Source organism: Pelophylax lessonae (genome assembly GCF_965119305.1).
Source record: "Pelophylax lessonae genome assembly, chromosome: 10".
Classification (NCBI taxonomy): domain Eukaryota; kingdom Metazoa; phylum Chordata; class Amphibia; order Anura; family Ranidae; genus Pelophylax; species Pelophylax lessonae.
Window position 1 is genome coordinate 25,387,676 of NC_138777.1, and position 22,031 is coordinate 25,409,706.

At 45.6% G+C, this 22,031-nt stretch overlaps 1 protein-coding gene across 1 annotated transcript in view; it reads left to right on the forward strand.

The window, feature by feature from the left end:
• PDHX (pyruvate dehydrogenase complex component X) overlaps positions 1–21,588 on the forward strand; it is a 188,252-nt gene extending 166,664 nt beyond the window's left edge. Inside the window, exons 10-11 of the mRNA XM_082270155.1 lie at positions 18,349–18,413; positions 21,209–21,588. Coding sequence (XP_082126281.1) covers positions 18,349–18,413; positions 21,209–21,473 — 330 coding nt within the window. The 3' untranslated portion in view covers positions 21,474–21,588. The remainder of the gene's footprint in view (positions 1–18,348; positions 18,414–21,208) is intronic.
• The last annotated feature ends 443 nt before the right edge of the window (positions 21,589–22,031 follow it).

Consider the following 22,031-nt stretch of genomic DNA (forward strand, 5'->3'; position numbering starts at 1 on the left):
TCTTTTTTGTTTATAGCACAAATCGCAAAAAAAAAAACAAAAAAAACGCAGAGGTGATCAAATACCACCAAAACAAAAGCGCTCTTTCTGGGGAAAAAAGGACATCAATTTAATTTGGGTACAGCATCGCACGACTGCGCCATATCGCAAAAAATAGCCTGGTCATATGTGTGGGGGGGTAACTTTTCCAGAGGTCAGGTGGAGAGCGCACAGTACTAGGCCACACATATTCCCATAGAACATAATGGTAGTTGCAGCAGTGTCAAATTTCACCAACAGGTGGCGCTGCTGTTGAGTACAACAGATCATTGTCCCCAGGAAACCCCAAGTCCTAGACCTAGGGGATAGGTTGGAAGCTTTCAGTTCTGGAAATCCCCTTTAATGCAATGTAAATAACATTGTGTTTTGGGGTATAGTCCCTTCTATGATATCGCTCACCATCACACTTATGCAAGGATTACATATCCTCATTCTGTCATCTTCTTTTTTTTTTTTTTTTCTTAATGCTTTTTCAAATGACACCTAGATTTTCCATGATGTCATCACTCCCCCACCCACAAGTGTGTCATAATGTCATTCTAGCCACCTCTAGATGTGGTCAGAGCCACCTCTTCGTTCTCTGCTGGGGATTTTTTTTTTTTTTTTTTACAGCCACCTTCTTTTTTTCAGCAGACAGAAGAGGTTATAGGAGAGCAAAGGGTTAGAGCACTCTGCAATAATAATAATTAACCACCATAAAGAGTGCAGTTAATGTGCAGTGTTTACTTTGAAGTGAACCTGTGCCTTACTACAGGGCTTGACAAATTTGCTTTGAATCTAGGAGCCAGCTAAAAATGTTTTTTTTTCTCTTTCATTCATTGACGGACTCCGCTCCAGATCTTCTTGACCGATGAGTTTATACTGCCCCCTACAGGAGTAGGACACTAGGCGGGAAAAAGATTTGACTACACCTATAGGGCAGTCCAGGGGGGTATACTCCCACTTCCTGCTATACTTCAGTTTTTTTCAGGAATAAGGACCTAGTTCCTTGCTGGGATCTCTGGTCCCAGCATTTTTTCCTTTTTAAACTGAATCTTTTTCCTTTATTATTTTCTGTTCCTGTGAGAACTACAATCAACTGCCAGACTGGGCAACGGACTGGATATTCTAGATCCTTACAGTCTTCCCTCCACTCCACTCCTTCTTGGTGTCTCGTGTTTTGGAGTTTCTCCAAAGAGGTGTAGATCAGCGTTTGGCCTTGGGTACCATCAAAGGCCAGATATCGGCCCTGTCGATTTTCTTTCAACACCCGTTGGCCATGAATTACTTGATTCACACCTTTGTTCAGGGGGTTGGCCACCTGGCTCCCCCAGTGAGGTCTCCATTGCCTCCGTGGGACCTCAGTTTGTTGTTTTCGGGTTCTTCAGAAACCGCCTGTTGAAAATATTCGTGAGATTTCTCTGCTCACTTTGTCACAGAAGGTAGCTTTCCTAGTGGCTATTACTTCTGCATGCAGGGTGTCAGAGCTGGCGGCATTGTCCTGTCGTTCACCTTACCTGGTGGTTCACAGAGACAAAGTGGTGCTTCATACCTGCCAGTCATTCCTTCCTAAGGTCATCTCTGGTTTTCATTTAAATGAGGACATTGTGTTGCCTTCTTTGTGTCCTAAGCCTAAGCATCCTAAAGAGATTGCCTTGCATTCTTTGGATGAGGTTCGGGCAATCAGAATGTACCTGGCAGTGACGGTTCGTTCCCAAAATCGGATTCTCTATTCGTCCTTTCTGATGGACCCCGTAAGGGGATGGCTACGTCTGCTGCGACCTTTTCAAGATGGATCAGGCAGACAGTGGTGCAGGCCTATTCCATTAAGAGTCAGGATCCTCCTTTCTCTATTCAGGAGCATTCTACGAGGGTGCTTAGTGCCTCCTGGGCCTTCCCTCATCAGACGTCGGTAGTACAAGTTTGCATCGCGGCCACCTGGTCGTCCGTGCACACTTTCACTAAATTTGATAAGGTGAATGTGTTGGCATCTGCGGATGCTTCTTTTGACTGCAAGGTTTTGCAGGCCGCTGTTGGGAGAGGTTAGTCCTCTTTGAGGATGTATTTGCAGGTGAGCTCCAGTTGTTCCAGGTTGAGCTCCTGTTTTTGCCTACACATTCTACGCATTATTTGATTCGCACTTTTATCCAGGGAATTAGTCATGTGGTTCCTCCAATACGGTCCCCGTTACCTCCGTGGGATCTTAACTTGGTACTGTCTGTTCTTCAAAAACCTCCCTTTAAAAAGCATCCGTGCTCCTTCGTCAGGCGACGGAGCACGGATGCTCCGAACACGTGCAACCCCTATTTTTCTCCTGCCAGGAAGTGATGTCATCAGGGATCAGAAGTCGGCAGCCGGAGCCCTGTTGTGCATGCTCCGCCGCGGCCAGTGACAACTAGCAGCCCCACAGCGGCTCGGCTATACCTCTGGAACCTCACCACCTTCTCCTATGACCACTATCCTGGAAGAGGAAGATGGATGACCCTAACAGTCTTTGTGTACCGGTCTCACCCAACCTCGGACAGTGAGTCACCAATTTTAACAGTGTTAAATAAACTTGTACTATACTAAGCTGGCGCCGCTCTCTCCTTTCTTGATCTCTACACGTCAGTTCTCAGCTCTAGGTTTCTTTGTGTGTTTTTTTTTTTGTTGTCATGTAACGCATATGTGCCGCTGCGTGCTCCAAAACTTGACAAGAAGGGTGGGCTTCAGTATGTCCATGGGTGGCTGAGGTTTCTATGCCATGACTGAGCTGTCAGACTGCTCCTGAAGGTAGTGGTAAAGGGGTGCAGGCTGTGGAGTTTTGCAGGTTATATCAAAATGTAGACAAAGTCCTTACTTAAGCCAAATTGGCCAGTATTCAGCACGGCAGCGCAACAAAATAACAGGGATCAACCAGGAGAAGACATTCACCCAAGTTGAGAAATTCAAGTGAAAAAAAGTGTATCAAAAGACAGCCGATGCATTTTGGAGGGCGGCACTATTATGGCGCTTTTCCACTGCATGGAACCGAACAGTTCGGCTCGCTTTTGTGCTTTTCCACTGCTGGTACGGTGTAGGAACGGTTCAGTATGGTGCGGCGGCGCTTTTCCACTGCATGGAACCGAGCGGTACGGCTCTCTAAAACAGAACCGCCTCGATTGTGGTTCCAAGAGGTACCATACCCGGTACCATATCCCCAACAAATTTGCTTTACTCTCCATGGACAAAGCTCTGCTTGTTTGCACTTTTTCAGTACCACAGGATTCATGAATCTTGGGAAAAATTCAACACCTCCTTCTGATGTCACACATTGCCCCACCTCCTGTGCATTTCTAATAGCAAATAGTGCCTCCATAGTACCTCCTCTTAGTAAGCTCTAAATCTTTTTCTAGTTTGGATATAGTACTGTGCTCCACCTTCCTCTGCCCCTTACCAATCTGTATGACAAAGCGGTGTCTTTGCAACAGTCCGTAATCACATAATCATCACATGATCATTAGATAAGAGTCGATGTGTTCCTGTTGCAGTCAAAAATAAAATGTTAAAAATAACTAGAAAGATAAAAGAGCTGTTGTAATATTCGGCTTCAAATCAAAGATTTTCCCCATAGTACTTTCTTTCTACTGCTGCTAAATGTCCTCATTCTGATGGCGAGCATCCTTCAGCCTACTTCCTATGAGCCCAGGTTGTCCTGGTACTGCCTCCAGCTTGTGACTGGACAGTGAAAACAGCACAGTGATGACGAGCTCATCTCTCTGTCGCTCTGCTTTCTCCTCCAATTAGAATGCCTCTTGCCGCCACATGAGCTGATTGGCTCTATGTGCTGCTTCTTTCTCTCACGCCAGCTCTGCTGTACAGGAGCTGCAAATTGCGCATACCAGGTCACATTCAGGTACCTAAACCACTTGCTTTTAAAATTACTCATGTGTTGATTACAGAGATGCATTCATTTGCAGATTGTAGATCTGCCTGGAGTTCAGCTTTAAAGCAGTATTAGTCTTTTTTTAATTTTTTTTTAATAACAAACATGTAATACTTCTATGCTTTGTGCAGTTGGTTTTGCACAGAGCAGCTTGGATCCTCCTCTTTTCGGTTCGCTGGTGCTCCTGGCCCCTCCCTTTTGCTGGGTGCCCCTACAGCAAGCAGCTTGCTATGGGGGCATCAGAGCAGGCATGCTCCCGAGCAGTGGCTGTGTGCCGTGGCTTGGCCCTGCCCCATCTCATGATTGGCTCACTGGCTGTGATTGACAGCAGCAGAAGCCAATCAGTAGTGCGAGTCCCTGGAGAGCCAAGGATCAAGAGGGGGCTTAGGTAAGTGTTGGGGGGGGGGGGGGCAGCTACACACAGGTTTTTTATCTTCATGCATAGAATGCCTTTACAACCACTTTAAGATTCTAGATCGTGATTTGAATCCTAGTTCTGGCTCTTCCTGCACAGAGTTAGTATATTCTCCCTGTGTCTGCGTGGGTTTCCTCCGGATACTCTGGTTTCCTCCCACAATCTGAAGACATGCTGGTAGGGTTATTGTCTCCTGTCTAAACTGGCCCTAGTATATGTATGTATGTGTAGCACCCTCCTAGGTAGACACTAGTGAGAGAGTATAGTTCTTGGCTCTGTCTGCCTATCAGAGGAGCAGCAGGCAAATCTATATTGTTTTCTGCCTACCAGAGAGCAGGATCTGTGAGTTAGGTCTGCTCATGGTGCTCAGTGTGTGATTCATCTGGTCTAGGGCGTGTTTCATACTGGTCCAAAAGGAATGCATATTGGACAGTTGGGGAAATCTGACCAATGGGTACACAGGCTTTGATACAGCCCCAGTGATTGGCACAGACTGATTGTCTCGGTGCATTCTGGGGTGTAGTATAAAAGCCAGGAGCAGGTGCTGCGGGGTCTTTGGCTGGTGAGCAGAGTCCCGGAGGGAGGGAGGGTGGCGGCTGCTGCCTCCTCTGCAGCAGTGGCACTCGGTCACAGGTGGTCGGCCTGGGGACCAGGAGGGAAGGAGCTGAACCCAGAGGTCCATGAGAGCTGACTGAGGGGGTAGAGACACTGAAGACCCTCGAAAAACAGTATCGTGAGTACAGGGGATCGTGTCTAGGGGCCTGACCTGAGGGAGGCCATCCCAGTGTAGAATAGTCCAAGAATGGGTGTCAGCAGGCGGAGTGAAAGGGGTTACTAGATGTGTATCCCAAAGATAATTCATCCTAACAAGTAAGCCTAAATTCATCTAAGTGGCAAGGTGAATCTGCAGCCTGGCTGCATCTTCAGACAGGAGTCCTCACCTATTGTGAATAGTTCAAGTTGGAGTATCCCACTCTTCCCTTCTCCCATCCCTAATTTAAATAAAACCACAAAAACAACTACATCCCCTAGACCGGTGGTCCTGAACCCTGGTCCTCAGGGCCCACTAACAGGCCAGGTTTGCAAGATAACTGAAATACATCCCAGGTGATATAATTTGCTGCTCAGTGATTGCAGTATTCTAGTCTGCATCTCCCCAAGGTAATACCTAAAATCTGGCCTGCTAGTGGGCCCTGAGGACCGGAGTTGAGGACCACTGCCCTAGACTGTTCATTGACTGAGCCGGAGATTAAAGAGTTAAATTGTGCATGCTGCAGTTGCTAACGGTAATCCAGGGGGATCCCATGGTGAACAATCCAGCAGTCCTCAAGGGGGCAGTGCTACATATGAATGTGAGTTAGGAACCTTATATTGTCAGCTCCTTTAGGGCAGGGACTGATGTGAATGTACAACATGTACGTCATGCGCTGCGTAAATTGTTGTTGCTATAGAAGTACCTGTAATTAAATAAATAAGAATCTGTGTATTATAAGTGGTTGTTATTTCAACATAGTTCTTCTTTCAGAAGTCTGTGAATGAGACACTGATGGATCATGAGTACCATTTGAGGAAGCTTGCTGTAGATCAAGGGAAGTGCAGCTTTTCTGCTTTATACGGAACATCATAAATGATTATTATGCCATGAACCCCGTGCAATTTGTCTGCATGCTGAGAAGGCAATAAGAGGTTTGCGTAACTCCAAATAGACTCTTTAACTGACGGCCACACCCGGCCTACAAGAGGATGAGTGTCTGTCTCATGACTGGGTTCTCTGCCATTTTCAAAGGGTGCAATTCCTCTCCCTTTCTCCCTCTCTGTGGTAATGGGCGTTCTCCATGATGCTTCACCCTCGCCGTGCATTGACATGTTCAGACAGCACTTGCAGCTTTTTGTATTTCTCCATGAGATCCGTCCACACCCCACAGGTTCACACAGGCCAAGGTGCTGCTCTTTCCTTTCTGCTGGCTTTATTTATATCCCTTAAAGAGTGTGCTTACCCAAACAGTGAACATCTTGTTTACTTTTGATCTGTAAAAATATACAGTTGTCAAATTTTTTTTATATCTGTTCAATTAGCATAAAGGCCCCTTTCACATCCGATCCTCCTGTCAGTTTTATAGGCGGACCTGATCGGATGCTCAATGAATCCCTATGGGGCAGTGGATGTCAGCGGCGACATCTCTGCTGACACCTGCTGCGATCCGATCCGATCCTGTCTGTGAAATCCGGACGTATGGAAACCCTACTTTCTATCTGTCTGGAGGGTCGAATCGGATAAGAACGGACAGGCGGTCCACTCTCATCCGATCTCCCCATAGAGGACAGCGGGGATCTGACGGCTCCGTCTCCACACACAGAGCTGAGATGGAGCTATCATCCGCCTGCTCAGTGGGGATCGGCCGTATCCCCTGCTGAGCAGAACGGACTCAGTCGGGCGCACTGCTGTGTGAAAGGGGCCAAAGAGATACCTGTTGATCCTGCCAGAAATGTAAAGTGGTTGTAAAGGCTGAAGGTTTTTTTTTTTTACCTTAGCCACCTAACCTCCGGAAGGTTTACCCCCCCTTCATGACCAGGCCATTTTTTTTGCGATATGGAACTGTTACTTGCCAATTGCGTAGCCATGCGACTCTGTGCCCAAATAAAATTGATGTCCTTTTTTTAGGAGCGCACAGCATGCTACTCCTCTGACGATTGCTGTTACCGGTAATTGGGTATTATGTGTTCACTATGATTTGTCATAGCAATCACATAACAATGTAAATAACCTGTCATGAATGGCTTTCCATTCATGAGCAGCTTGCTTGTTGTGATCTGTGATTGGCCCATACCGATCACATGGTACTTGGCTTCAGTGCTGTTTCTTGGCCCAGGCCTACGGCGGCACTTTGCAGGGGGGCAGCAAAAAAGATGCACCCCGCACAAAAAAAAACAGCCTCCTCCCTGCTCCCACACTAAAAGGGTCCCCACTGGCGTGCACTACACTTTTAGTATAAGGCCAGTCTTATGGGGCGAATTGGGCCAGAGGGGAGGGTCCAGGAGGCAAATAAGTCTGGCACCCACATAAAGCACTCACACTGCTACCTGCCAGTATGATAATACCGGCGGGTGAGGACATTCGGACAGACTGCAGGCCGCCAACCACAATTAATACAACTGGCCCGACAGCCCCCAATGCTAATAAGTATGGTACTGCAGCCTAATGCTCCGCCTACCCTCCTCTGTCCCCAGGTATGGCGGCATCATGCCAATAATATAATTTCATTTCATTAAACATCCTTGTCCTTGAGCGAACATATTGAATTGCATCATATACAATTAAGACTTTTATTGTATATGATGGCAATAATATTTTGGACCTGCTTACCTCCATATGTCCTATCGCAATATATCACTGGATTAGTAAGATTACTCCTATCTTATAAGATATTTGGACTTGTGTTTGCTGCCACTGATTATTTCACTTTTTTGTATAATGACTCTGGACGTCCTTGTCATTATACTAATAAGTGAAATATTCCTATAATTACAATCAGTGGCAGCAAACACAAGTCCAAATATCTTAGGCTGCACTAATGGGCACTGATAGGCTGCACTAGTGGCCACTGATGGGTCTGTACTGATGAGGCTGCACTGATGAGGCTGCACTGATGAGGCTGAACTTCTAGGAACTGATGAGGCTACGTTGGTGGGCACTGATGCACTGTGGTTGCTGTCTGTGATTTACAGATGACACAAAGAAGGTCAGGAACAGGAATGGGTGTGGCCTTTACAGGAAGGGGTGTGTCATATTTAAATTAGGGGGTGCACAAGTTTAGTCAGGCCTAGGGCAGCACAAAACTTAAGTACACCACTGATTGGCTTCCTGCACCATGTGATTAGCTTAGGCAATCACAGATCACAGCCGTATGCAAGCTGTTCATGAATGGGATATGCATTCCTGACCGCTGATTTGCTTATACATCGATCATCACTGTATAAGCAATGCCAATGTAAAAAAAATATATATTAACTCTGGTGAGGAAGGTGATCAGGGATTTTACAGTGTTACTATGGTGACGCTGAACTACTCTGATGACAGGATGTGGGAAAAAATAGTAAAACAACATTTCAAAAATTCTGACCTTTTTTCATTCGTTTAATAAAAAAAACCCAATGGGGATCAAATGCTACCGAAAGAAAGCTTGGTTTTGTAAAAAAATGAATTGCAAATTTAATTTGGTTACAGTGTTACATGACTGTTCAATTACCAGTTAAAGTAGCGCAGTGCTAAATAGCAAAAAATGGCCTGGTCATGAAGAGGGTAAAACCTTCCGGAAGTCAAGTGGTTAACAAGTCCTCTAGACCTAGATGAGGAATAAACCCTTGCAGTGTGGGTGCAGTCCCAAGGCAGGGGATCATTTTTATGTTTCCTGGACTTTTCACAGCAGCTAACATGCAGTTAGCATGTTAGCTGCAGAGTCTACAAGACTCTGGTCCGGCCACATCTGGAGTATTCCATTCAGTTCTGGGCACCGGTCCTCAGGAAGGATGTGCTGGAACTGGAGAGAGTCCAGAGAAGGGCAACAAAAATAATTAGGGGAATGGAGGACATCAGCTATGAGGAAAGACTGCAAGCACTGAACTTATTCTCTCTGGAGAAGAGATGATTGAGGGGGGATATGATATCAATGTACAAATACTGTACTGGCGACCCTAGCATAAGGAACAAACTATTCAGAGAAAGGGAATACAATAAGACACGTGGCCACTCCCTAAAACTAGAGGAAAGGTGGTTTAACCTTAAAAAACATAAGGGGTTCTTCACTGTAAGAGCCGTAAAGATGTGGAATTCTCTTCCGCAAACAGTTGTATCAGCAGGGAGCATTGATAGTTTCAAAAAACTATTAGATGGGCATCTTAAAGACCACAACATACAGGGGTATACAATGTACGGTTAACAGCAAACACACACACACATCATAGGTTGAACTGGATGGACTGATGTCTTTTCCAACCTCACTAACTATGTAACTATCCAGTACATTACATTTTTTTTATAGGGATTAGGTACACCTAATGACACAATAGGACTGGATTTTGTTGTTTAGAGGTCAGAGGCACACCGTCTGCTACTCTGGCTTCCAATCATTGGAATTGATCTAAAACCATGACTGTCAATATGCCACATTGGGTCATTTGGTTGTGTTACCTTTTCCATCTAAAGAAGATTTGCATACCTCTGTATTTTGGAAACTATTTGAGAAGGCTGGATTAGGTCGACCATAGGCTTAAGTAAGCTAATGAATAGTGCACTGGGCCAGCAATGCCAGGTGGGGTGGACTCCTAGGTTGTACCTTGTGTGACTCTGGAATTTGCTTTTAGTCTTTAGTGCACGAGAAACATTTCCCTGTCTTTACCGTTTGTCATTGGGGTTTTTTGTGGCACTGTATTTAATTTGGAAATTTGGGGATCCAGATCTGTAGTAGACCTGATAGAGGAGGTTGGGGATAGTCAGTGCTGTACAATACTTAATCTTTATGTGATGGAAATTTAAAGTGTATTGCCATGATGTTTCTTGTTACCCTTAAAGCACTAGTAGGCTACTGGGTGGAAGAGTTGAAGAAAACGTATTTTGAGAGAAAATCTAGTTTACAGTTTGCGGCCCTTGCAGTTCTAACAGTTTCCACGTGTGAATGAAAGAATGAAACTAGAGGTGGCAATAGTTTAAGCTACATGCACCGACCGGACGTTCGACTGTTAGGGCGGGGGGGGTTGTACCTGGTGGGGGCTCCCGCCCTCTCTGGATCTGTCCTTGAGGACTGGGTTCCCTCCTGGGTCTCTGTAAGCTTTGTGGTGCCACACGGGGCCTCCATTTTGTTGTAGCCTGTGTGTTTCTATACACGGCTGCCATGATTGTGCAGTCCGGCGGCTATATTGCTGTGGTTTACCTTTGAAAATAGCGACAGGCATGACAGTGGAGCCCTGTGGGTGGCGATTTTGGCAGTGGGACCCCCTCCTCATCCCCTGGTGCTGACTTCTGGATCCTTTCACTTCCTGATCACCGCACGTGTAGTGCAGATTATCCTGGTGGCTGCAGCTCTCCCTCTCTGCTGAGGATCGCTTGGTGCTTGTGCCTGGCGACTGGGTGCTGCTACCAGCGCAGTGGGGGTTGTCTGTTTGCAGTGTTTTACACTTTGTGGGGTCCCCCTGGTGACTCATGGAGTTTTTGGAGCGCATCTCCCCACCTGATCCCCTCTCTGAGGCTGCGGGGCACTCCGGGTCCAAACCATCCATCAATGCACTGACAGCGGTCCTGGAGTCCTTTGCTGTGTCTGCAATCTCGCACCCGGAATCCTCTGATAGGATGATTACCTCACGTCTGCAATCGCGCACGAAAATGCTCTGGTGGAGGCACTGATTGTATCTGTGCGTGAGACTCTGAAGATGGAGGATGCAGCTGTGATGGAGGCGCAGGTTCCCTTTGGCACTCACAAGTCATCAGGAGCGGCAAAGGTGTTTCCTTTCCCTGCCTATTTTGACAGAATTGTCGCTTAAGAGTGGGGACGACGAAAGCATCCCCGTGGGGTCTCTAAGCACTTTACTAGACGTTACCCCTATGAGGAGTCCCTTCTTAAGAAGTGGACTGTTCCATCGGTGGTGGACCCTCCGATTTCCAGATAAAAAAAGGCAACCATAATTCTGGCTGAAGAGTCCTCTGCCTTTAAGGATCCGGCTGACAGGAAGGCAGAGGCTGTGGCCTGCAATATGTACACTCTGGCTGATTCTGCAATGAGGCTGATATTCAGCATTGCTCTGGTGTCTCAAACTCTGACCGAGTGGGCTAAGCTCTTACGCCGTGACCTGGAAGGAGAACCGCTCCCCCCTGCCTTTGTCGAGCTGGCAGACCAACTGGTCCAGGGGCTGCAGTTTCTGTGATGCCTCTTTGGATGCGGCTCGGCTCTCTGTTTTGGCAGTAGTCCTTCGCCATGTCTTGGCTCTAGTGCTGGTCTGCAGGCCTGACTTCTAAAAAGACCTTGACTGATCTTCCTTTTCAAGTAGATCGTCCGTTTGGAGCTACCCTGGATGACCGCATTAAAGGTCTCACAGGGGAGAAGAGTACTTTTTTTTTTCGCAGGCTACTAAGGGCAAAGAACCTCGTCTTAGACGTGGGCCTTCCTTCTCGGCTCATAAGAAGTTTTTTCGTCCCTCAGGGTCAACTGACAAGGGCTCGAAGCCCTTCAGGGCCTCCTCTGGAGGATCCAAATGAACCTGGTCTGGCAAGCTGAGAGCGAGCTTCTCCAGACCCACGGACAAGGCTCCTTCAGCATGAAGGTGCGCTCCCACCTTTTTCAGGGGTGGGTGGGGGAGGGGACATCTTCGCTGGTTTCTAGACCCGTAACCTTCCCTGGTGCAAGACGAGTGGGTCCACTAAGTCATTCGGTCCGGTTAGGTTCTTGCCTTCCAACTTGCGCCGGTCCCAGGGCCACTTACAGGGTCTGTTTGGGGTGGTGCAAGACCTGTTCCTTCAAGGGGTGATTGTCCCGGTTCCGACTTCTGAACCTTTTCAGGGTTTTTACCAAGAGCTGTTCATAGTTCCTGGACCTCAAGGCGTTAAACCGCATTGTGCAGGTGCAGAAGTTCAGAATAGAGTAAATTCCAACAGTGGTGGCGTCCCTACGTCAGGGGGATTTCCTCGCCTCTATCGACATCAAGGATGCCTACCTTCACATTCCAATATTTGCCAGCCACCAGCGTTTTCTCTGCTTTGCTGTGGGAGAGGAGCATTATCAGTTTGTGGCGTTATCTTTGTCTCGCCTCTGCTTCTCGGGTCTTCACAAAAGTGTTAGCCCCAGTGCTAGCCGTGTTACACCAACAGGGAATCGCAGTACTGGATTACTTGGATGATCTCCTTCTGCGAGCGGAGTCTTCTGCTCTGGTGTAAAACCTGGAGATCACAATGCCAACTCTGCAGGAGTTTGGCTGGATTCTGAATTTTTGGAAGTCTGCTCTGGTTCCGTCCACGAAGCTGGACTATCTGGGCCTGACTCTGGACTCGGCCTTAGCCAGAGTGCTCCTTCCTCTGGACAAACTACAGAAATTGCAGGCTGCAATTTGTCTCCTGCTGTCCAGCAGATGGTCATCCCTCTGGACTTGCATGCGAGTGCTGGGCCTGATGGTGTCTACCTTTGCGACGGTTCTGTTTGCACAGTTCTATACAATGTCCCTGCAAAGGGAGATTGACCAAATGGGACAAGACTCTGCAGCCTCTGGACAATCAGATCCGGCTGAGTCGGGGGAACAAAGGAGTCCCTGATATGGTGGCTTGGTTCTCCGGCGCTTTTGCTAGGCTAATTCTTCTTCCTCTTGTATTGGACAGTGGTCACCACGGATGCCAGCCTGTCCGGCTGGGGAGGCGTCCTTGGCAATCATTCTGCTCAGGGGACCTGGACACTGGAAGAGTCCATACTACTGATCAATGTCTTGGAACTTTGAGCGATCAGACTGTGTCCGAACCATTGGCTGGATCGTCTTCAGGGTTGTCCAGTGCACATTCAATCAGACAATGCCATGGCCGTAGCTTATCTCAGTCACCAAGGGGGCACAAGAAATGTCCTGGTGGCTCTGGAGGTAGCATTCTAAGAACTGTTCATTCCAGCCCTCTCAGCTGTACACATTCCTGGGGTAGAAAATTGGCAGGCGGTTTACCTCAGTCAGCAGGCGTTGGACCAAGGTGAGGAGTCCCTTCATCAGGAGGTGTTTCATCAACTGTGTCTCCGGTGGGGCACCCCCGAGTTGCATCTGTTGGCATCTCAGCTTAACAGAAAGGTGCAGTGGTTTGTGGCTTGGTCAAGGGATCCTCTGGTGGACACCACAGACACGCTGGTGGCCCCGTGGGGTCAGTATCGTCTGAGTTACGCCTTCCCTCCTCTCAAACTTCTGCGAAGACTGCAGGATTGAGGAAGAAAGGGATTCCAGTCATCTTCGTGGCTCCGGACTGGCCTCGCCGGGCTTGGTACGCCGATCTGGTGCAGCTGGTTGCCGAAGTTCCTTGGAAGCTTCCTTTCACGGAGGATCTGCTGTCTCAAGGACCGATCTTCCATTATGCTTTATTGTAGCTGGGTTTGACGGCTTGGCTGTTGAACGCCAGGTGCTTGAGTACAGGGGTTTATCTGAGTCGGCGATTCCTACCCTGTTGAACGATAGGAAATCTACTTCTAGGAAGATCTACCATCGTACGTGGAAGACGTACACATTGCATGGTGTGAGTCTCTTGGGATTCATCCTCTCTCCTTCTCGGTGGCTCGGATCTTGGCCCTCCTTCAACGGGGGTCAAGAATTGAGTACCAACAAGGGCCAGGTGTCAGCTTGGTGGTCTTCTTCCAATGACCTTTGGCTACACACTCCCTGGTGCATACCTTTCTTCAGGGTGTCCGACATTTGGTTCCTCCAGTGCGGATTCCGTTGTCGCCTTGGGATCTCAATTTGGTGTTTTCAGGTTCTCCAGAAGCCTCCTTGTGAGAATCTTCAGGAGATTCCCCTGCTTACGCTGTCCCAGTAGGTGGCCTTTATGGTGGCTATCGCCTCTGCATGCAGGGTGTCAAAACTGGCAGTGTTAGCTTGTCGTTCACCTTACCTGGTGATTCACAGGGATAAATAAGGTGGTTCTTCGCCCCTGTCCGTCGTTCCTCCCAAAGGTTGTCTCTGATTTTCATTTGAATGAAGACATTGTGCTGCCTTCCCAGTGTTTCAGGCCTAAACACCTGAAGAAAATTGCCTTGCATACCTTGGATGTGGTCCGGGCAATTAAGGGTGTACCTGGCAGCTACGGAGTCTTTCAGAAAGTCCAACTCTCTCTTTGTGCTCATGGATGGACCAAGTAAAGGGTTGTTCACTTATTCTGTGACTATTTCCAGATGGATCATAGAGACGGTGATTCAGGCCTATTCCATCAGGGGTCAGGTTCCTCCTTTCCCTGTCAAGGTGCACTCTACTCGGGCACTCAGTGCCTCCTGGGCTTTCCGTCATCAGGCATCAGTGACACAGGTTTGCAAGACGGCCACCTGGTCGTCGATGACCACTTTCACAAAGTTCTATAAAGTGGATGTGTTGGCATCTGCGGATGCTTCTTTTGGCCGCAAGGTTTTGCAGGTTGCTGTTTAAGTGGACTTGATCCTCTTTGAGGGTATTTCTTTCAGGTGGGCTCCAATTGTTTTAGTTGAGCTCCTGTTGCCTGGCTGGCTACGGTTTAGTCTGGGGATTTTTTGGGCTTTTCCCACCCCTCACGTTTTACACGTATCAATGGTTAAGACTATCAGGAGCTGTGTCTGTCAATGAATGAAAGAGAAAATGGGATTTTTGACTTACTGTAAAATCCATTTTTCGGATGTTCATTGACGGACACAGCACCCACCCCTCATTGGAGTTGTAATTCTCCTGACACTGCTTGTAACTAAACTGAGTGCCTATAGCAGAGAGGGAGTATACCCCCTGGGACTGCCCATGGGCGTAACTAGACTTTTTTTTCTGCCTAGTGTGCTACTCCTGTAGGGGGCAGTATAACCAATGGTTAAGAATATCGGGAGCTGTGTCTGTCGATGAACATCAGAGAAATGGATTTAACGGTAAGTCAAAAATCCCATTTTTGTTGCAGGGGATGCCCAAAATCAGACTTGTATCTTAGTGCAGACTTCTGCGAAAACCAGTCACCCAATCACACAAGCAGGAATTGACATTTCTGGGGGGGCGTCCTGTATACCATCTGTGTACAGAACTTCTCCAGGTAGCCATATTGAGTTTTCAGAAAATTACAGAGCTGCAGATTGAAAAGGAAAGGTAATTTTTAATCCCATCCCATTCAATTACAATATTTTTCTATTTTTCTTAAGCAATTGTATACAACCCCCCCCCCCCCCCCCCGACAAAAGTAGAGTTACTGGTTTCAAGTGACTGGGCTGAGATGTCATCAGTTTGCTGCTGGCAGCTTGTCACAACCAAGAACTGCACAGGCACCATGATATATCGGACACTCATTTATGATCCAGAATACCAGTCCACGATGTAGGTAGTGACCATGGTTGATACTTAAATATTATCACTGTCCTCCTGAGAATAAAAGCGGATTAAGGCTTTGTCCTGGGGGATTACTGTTATCCAAGTAAGTGGTAATAAATACCTGAATGTGTATTATACAATTTTCTTTAGTTTTACCTTCAACTATGTAGCGCCACCGTTTAGGTTTGACCTCATGTTATGTGGTTTTGGTAAATCTAAAGGACATTTTTAGAAGAACATTGTATAATGTATGGATAGCCTTGTATTCACATTTTCTTTAGCATGCATGTTCTAACATTGCTAGGTTTGCTTTCAAAACTTGCCCATGTGTGGCCATGTGTCCTAAGCTTGGCATACCCAAGCAAGTCTCACCCAGTGTAGAAAAATGCAGAGCCTTTTTATGTACAGTATGAAGCTGTGCTGCATGCTGCTTGTGATACATTGGGGACAATGGTCATAACATATTTTGAAGATTAAGTGCTGATCACTGGTGGCTTTCCAAGTAGAAGGAAAGTTTATCATGGATCATTCTCTGTAATTTCAGCAGATCCTAACATTAATTTATATCTAACTTTCCATCAGTTCAATGTTTTGTAGTTCCCTTTAAAATGCTCTTCTGTATCTGTTCCCCTGTGTAGAAGCAGCACTTCTGATGCTACTGAAGGGTGTGGACCTCAGGCGGCTGGAGAACTGTCAATGGCATGAACTTCACGCTCCGTTGTTAACAGCAGTTGCCGCACCATGTTTAACAGATGTAGCAGCTTGACTTGGTCCCAGTACACAGAGCCCAGTCTGTGACGAGCATCAGCAGCTGCCTACATTGTCAGGATGGCGAGGAAAATGCAGCGATGTCAAAGTCCAGTCTATAAGCAGAGACACAGATGTCACATAGCTGCCCTATTATGACCGTAATTGCATTATAAGCCTGAGTTTAGTTTATTACTTTAGTGCACTATCACATCCCGTGTGTGTGCGTGTATGTATGTGTGTGTGTATATATGTGTATATATATATATATATATATATATATATATATATAATCTACATACGAACAAAATGCAATGATTTGCAAGTCTCTTAAACCCATATTTTATTCACAGTAGAAGACATATCCATGTTCAAACTGTAGAAAAAAAGGTCATTTTACAATTTATGGTGGCAGCACCACGCCTTAAAGCTGGGACAAGGCCATGTTTACTGCTGTGTAGCTTCCCCTCTTTCTTTTAACAACACACTGTAAATGTCTGGGAACTGAGGAGACCAATTTCTGGGATTTTGGGAGAGGAATGTTGTCCCATACTTGCCTGATATAGAAGTGTAACAGGCCTGGGTGTCTTTTGTCGTATTTTTAATTTCAAGATGTGCCAAATGTTTTAAATTGGTGAAAGGTCTGGACTGCAAGCAGGCCAGTTAAGCAACCTGAGTCTTCTACTACAAAGCCATGATGTTATCATAGATGCAGTATGCCATTTAGCATTGTCCTGCTGAAATATGTAAGGCCTTCCCTAAGAAAGATGTCTGGATAGGAGCATATTCTGCTCTAACCTTGATATATCTTTCAGAGTTGATGTTGCCTTTCCAAATGTACAAGGTTCCCACTCCATATGCACTAATGCACTCCCGTACCAGCAGAGATGAAGGCATTTGAACTGAGCACTGATAACCAGCAGGAGGGTCCCTCTCCTCTTTAGTCTAGAGCAGTGGTCCTCAACCCAGGCCTACAGGGCCCACTAACAGGCCAGATTTTAGGTATTACCTTGGGGAGATGCAGACTAGAGTACTGCAATCACTGAGCAGCAAATTATATCACCTGGGATGTATTTCAGTTATCTTGAAAATCTGGCCTGTTAGTGGGCCCTGTAGGCCAGGGTTGAGGACCACTGGTCTAGAGGATGTGGTACCCATGGTTGCCAAAAAGAATGTCTAATTTCAGTTCATCTGACCACAGAACACTTTCAACTTTGCAACAGACCATTTTAAATGAGCTTTGGCCCAAAGAAGACGGCGATGTTTCTGGATCATGTTCAGATATGGCTTCTTCTTTGCATAATAGAAATTTACTTTTTATTTTTGGTTGGCACAGCGAACAGTGTTCACAAGACATGAATGAGCGAGTTTGGGGTGGAGGAACTTGACTGGTCTGCACAGAGTCCTAATCTCAACCCGATAGAACACCTTTGGGATGAGTTAGAGCAGAGACTGCGAGCCAGGCCTTCTTGTCCACATCAGTGCCTGACCTCACAAATGCGCTTCTGGAAGAATGGTCAAACATTCCCATAGACACACTCCTAAACCTTGTGGACAGCCTTCCCAGAAGAGTTGAAGCTGTTATAGCTGCAAAGGGTGGGCCAACTCAATATTGAACCCAACAGACTAAGACCGGGATGCCATTAAAGTTTATGTGTGTGTAAAGGCAGCTGTCCCGATACTTTTCACAATATAGTGTGTGTGTGTGTGTGTGTGTGTGTGTGTGTGTGTGTGTGTATTTTTTATATATATATATATATATATATATATAATATATCTGTGTGTGTGTGTGTATGTATATATATATATATATATAATATATAATATGTATGTATGTATGTGTATATATATATATATATATATATATATTCTCAGGAGGTTGTCTGGGGTGCACGAGTAGTTGTGGTTTGAGGTTGTAGGTTAGGCACAAGTCCTTTTAGGCTGCCTGTACTGTGAAACATCTCTGTGGAAGATCTCCCTCAGGTAAAATCCTGATTTAACAGAATATCATAGTCACCCCATTATGGTGTACAGAAATGGGAACCTCATGCTGCTCGCCTTTTAATGCTTATGCAATGATTCTCCTTGACCACCTTTTTGGCAGTCATGTCAGTTGTACTCTGCTATACAGTTAGACTCTGATAAATATTTGTGCACATGATGAATTTGATTAACTTTTTGGGCCATAAATATCAATGCAAAACAAACTGAATTCTTTGTTCTTGTTTTACAGGTTTTGGCTCAGAAAGCAAGAAGTGGAAAATTGTTACCAGAAGAGTATCAAGGAGGCTCATTCAGGTATGAACATAACGCATGAAGTGGGTCCAGGAGGAGCACAGCCATTAGACTAGGAAAAGGAGACCTCACCAAAGAAGCCTATTTGTCTTTCTTACGCTCTGTTATTTTGCATGTCAGTAATGTCTCCTGTTTTTAGTAAATGTCATAGTTATAAAAACGAATACTTCAAAATATTTTAAAATTATACTGAAAAGTAACGTTCGATAATAGTAAAGTAATTTATTTTGGGCTTTTAAAAAGTTTTGTTCTTGCTTTACCATATATTTAAATTGCTTCTGTGTGGGTTTGGAGTGGAGAACCTGAAGTAAATGTCATACAATAGCTGGGTTTGGTTCTAGTCTTTATTGGCAAATGGCAAAATAATGCATCAAACACGTTTCAAGGGATTTGGCTTCCCCTTCCTAAGGGGATCACGCACCGCTCTAGCTTCCCACAAGCATTGCACTATTATAGCAGCGAAGCGTGAAAGGTTCCCTTCTCAAATGCACAGTTGCTGCATATAATCCCATTAAAAACAATGGCATTTTGTGCAACTAAAACCATGCTTGACCCCTGAGGAGGTGGGGGGGGGGGGGGTCAAATCCCTCAAAACGCATTGGATGTAATATTTTACTACTTGCCAATAAAGTTTGAAATCAAACCATGCGTTTGCATTTCTTTTACTTGTTGTGCTCCTCAGCGCGCTCATGCAAAAGCCTTATTCATCTGGAAAACAAACACAAGTCCGGGATCCTAATGAAGTCCCACTAAATACTGCCATAGGAGATCCACGAATTTGGGTCTCCACAAATCGATCTAAAACATAATCCTAAACCTGTTTAGTGCTGCCATAGACACCCACATATATTTTCACAGCATCCTCTTTAACCACTTGCCGTCTGCTCACATTGCTGCTACTGCAGCAATGTGGCTCGTTATCATCTAGCGACGTAGTACTACGTCGCTGGACTCCTCCCCCTGTAGGCGGCGATCGCCTCTGCTCTTCCCCGATCGTCAGGGAATCTAGTTTGGAGATCCGCCCGCTTGTGTAAACAAAGCGGGCGGATCTCCTAAGTGACAGACGGGGTCAGATTGCAGGGTTCAGCATAACTGAACCTGCGATCTGTCCCTGACTCACTCAGTCACCTCCCCCCACACACGTCAGTAAGCACCAGGCATACATTAACCCCTCCCTCTCCAATAAAATTAACCCCTTCCCTGCCAGTGTCATTTTTACAGTAACCGTGCATATATATAGCACTGATTACTGCAGTAATGTCACTGGTACCCCCAAAAGTGTCAAAAATGTCAGTCAAGGGTCCGATCTGTCCGCCGCAATGTCGCAGTTCCGCAAAAAAAATCGCAGATCGCCACCATTACTCGTTAAAAAAAACACCAAAAATGACAAAAATCTTTCCCTTAGTTAGTAAACGCAATAACTTTTGCGCAAACCAATCAAAATACGCTTATTGTGATTTTTTTTTTTACCAAACATAGGTAGCAGAAAACAAATTGGCCAAAAATGTAAAAAAAATTAGATTTTTAAATTTTTCTCTGGGGGAATTTCATATAAAAAAATGTTAAAAATATTGTTATTTTTTTCAAAATAAACGCTCTTTTTTTGTTTATAGCGCAAAAAGTAAAAATTCGCACAGGTGATCAAATACCACCAAAAGAAAGCTCTGTTTGTGGTAAAAAAAAGGACGTAAATTTTGTTTGCGTACAGCATCGCACGACCGCGCAATTGTCAGTTAAAGTCGCACAGCGCCGAATCGCAAAAAGTGGCCTGGACGGAAGACAGCAAAATCCTCCAGTAGTAAAGTGGTTAAAAAGGAGCTTCAGACCCCTCCAAAAAATCTAAGTCAGCAGCTACAAATAATGTAGCTGCTGACTTTTAATAAAAGGACATTTACCTCTCGAGGGATCCAGCACCATACTCACCTGGGCCGGTTCTTCGCTGGTCCTTGACTAAGGAAATCTGGCTGTGACTCCTTGTGGCTTCATAGCTGGCTTCCCACTGCGCTTTGTGGATGGTCCCACAGCCTTCTGAGACCTGGGAAGTGTCCCAGAAGGCTGCAGGCACAGAGGGAAGGGGCAGAGGTGAACTTCTGCTCGGATTGCCTAGGCAATCCGAGTGGAAGTAGGGGAAGGAACCTGTCAAAACTAGGTAGCCCCCACCTAAAAAAAAGAAAAAAAAGTGTGTCCAAAAGTAGTAGAGGAGGAGGGGCGGAGGTGGAACAGCGTAACTTTTACTCTTGGGTGAAGTTCTGCTTTAACTACATTTGAGTTGCCAGCAACTAACTGAACCCAAAAACATAGTCCCTTTGTTTACGTTCTAGTAGCACAGTGGTGGAATGGCAACTCAAGCTGAATAGGGAGCAGTGGCTATTTTTCTATTTTGTTGAAGGTTATAGTCTTGTGATCCCTTACAGACCTGTAATAGGTCAAAGAGGAAGTGATTTTATAGCTTTAGATGCTTTAAACTCTGCTGCTAAGTGGCTGCTGAGCAGAGCCAGCTGGCATCTGTGGCTGTTGATGAAAGTAATGATTTCCAGGCATGCAATGAATCTTGTCACTGCTGCATTTACTGTGCATACATTCCGTTAATTTACATTAGAGTAGAATTTTCTGCTCTTATGTCATTTCAAAAGCAACAAAGTATAAACCAGAAATCCCCCTTTTTAATAGTCCACCCAAAATATCGTAATTCAGGTTTTTTATTATTTCAAAATACTGCTAAAATGTTTGTGTTTATTGCGGAATGAAATGTGAAATGTGTAATTTTTTTTTCCTTTTTATTCTTATGCTTCCTTCAGTATCTCCAATCTTGGCATGTTTGGGATTACTGGATTCAGTGCTGTTATAAACCCTCCACAGTCCTGCATCCTGGCGGTTGGACGCTCCCGGACTGAGCTGGCCATGGCAGAAGATGAGGAAGGCAATCCACAAATCTGTCGCAAAGAGTTGATGAACGTTACGCTGTCCAGTGATGGTCGTCTGGTGGACGATGAACTGGCATCTATGTTCTTGGATCAGTTCCGAGCCAACTTGGAGAACCCAATCAGATGTGCCCTAGTGTGAATGAATGTATATCTCACCTCATGGAATATGTTACAGAACTACGTGTAGAGATAACAACAATCGAACAAACATTGTGACAGTTGGAATAATAAAGCAAACTAACTTATTGGAAACAGCTCAGTGTGGCACTTTATTTTTGTGTTATATAAAATATAAAAATGCTATTCAATTGGCCTGATGAAAATATAGCAAATATATTAGAGGTCAGTCATATCAACCTATCCGTTTTCGAGATATTAGTGACATCACTGACTGTGTATCTTTCTCATTCACTAGAAACCCACAACATCAGCGACAGTGCATCCTACCCTTTCATTAGAGACCAGTGACATCACTGATAGTGCAGCCTATCCATTTACTAGAGAGCAGTGACATCACTGACAGTGCATCCTACCCATTCACTAGAGCAGGGGTCTCCAAACTTTCAAAACCAGGGGCCAGTTTACTGCCCTTTAGAACTTAGGTGGGCCAGACTGTGGCTCGTTGGAATAAGAAATGGTATCCGTGTAAAGAATAATGCCCCATCAATGGTGTCAGTGGAGGAATAGTGCCTTGAAT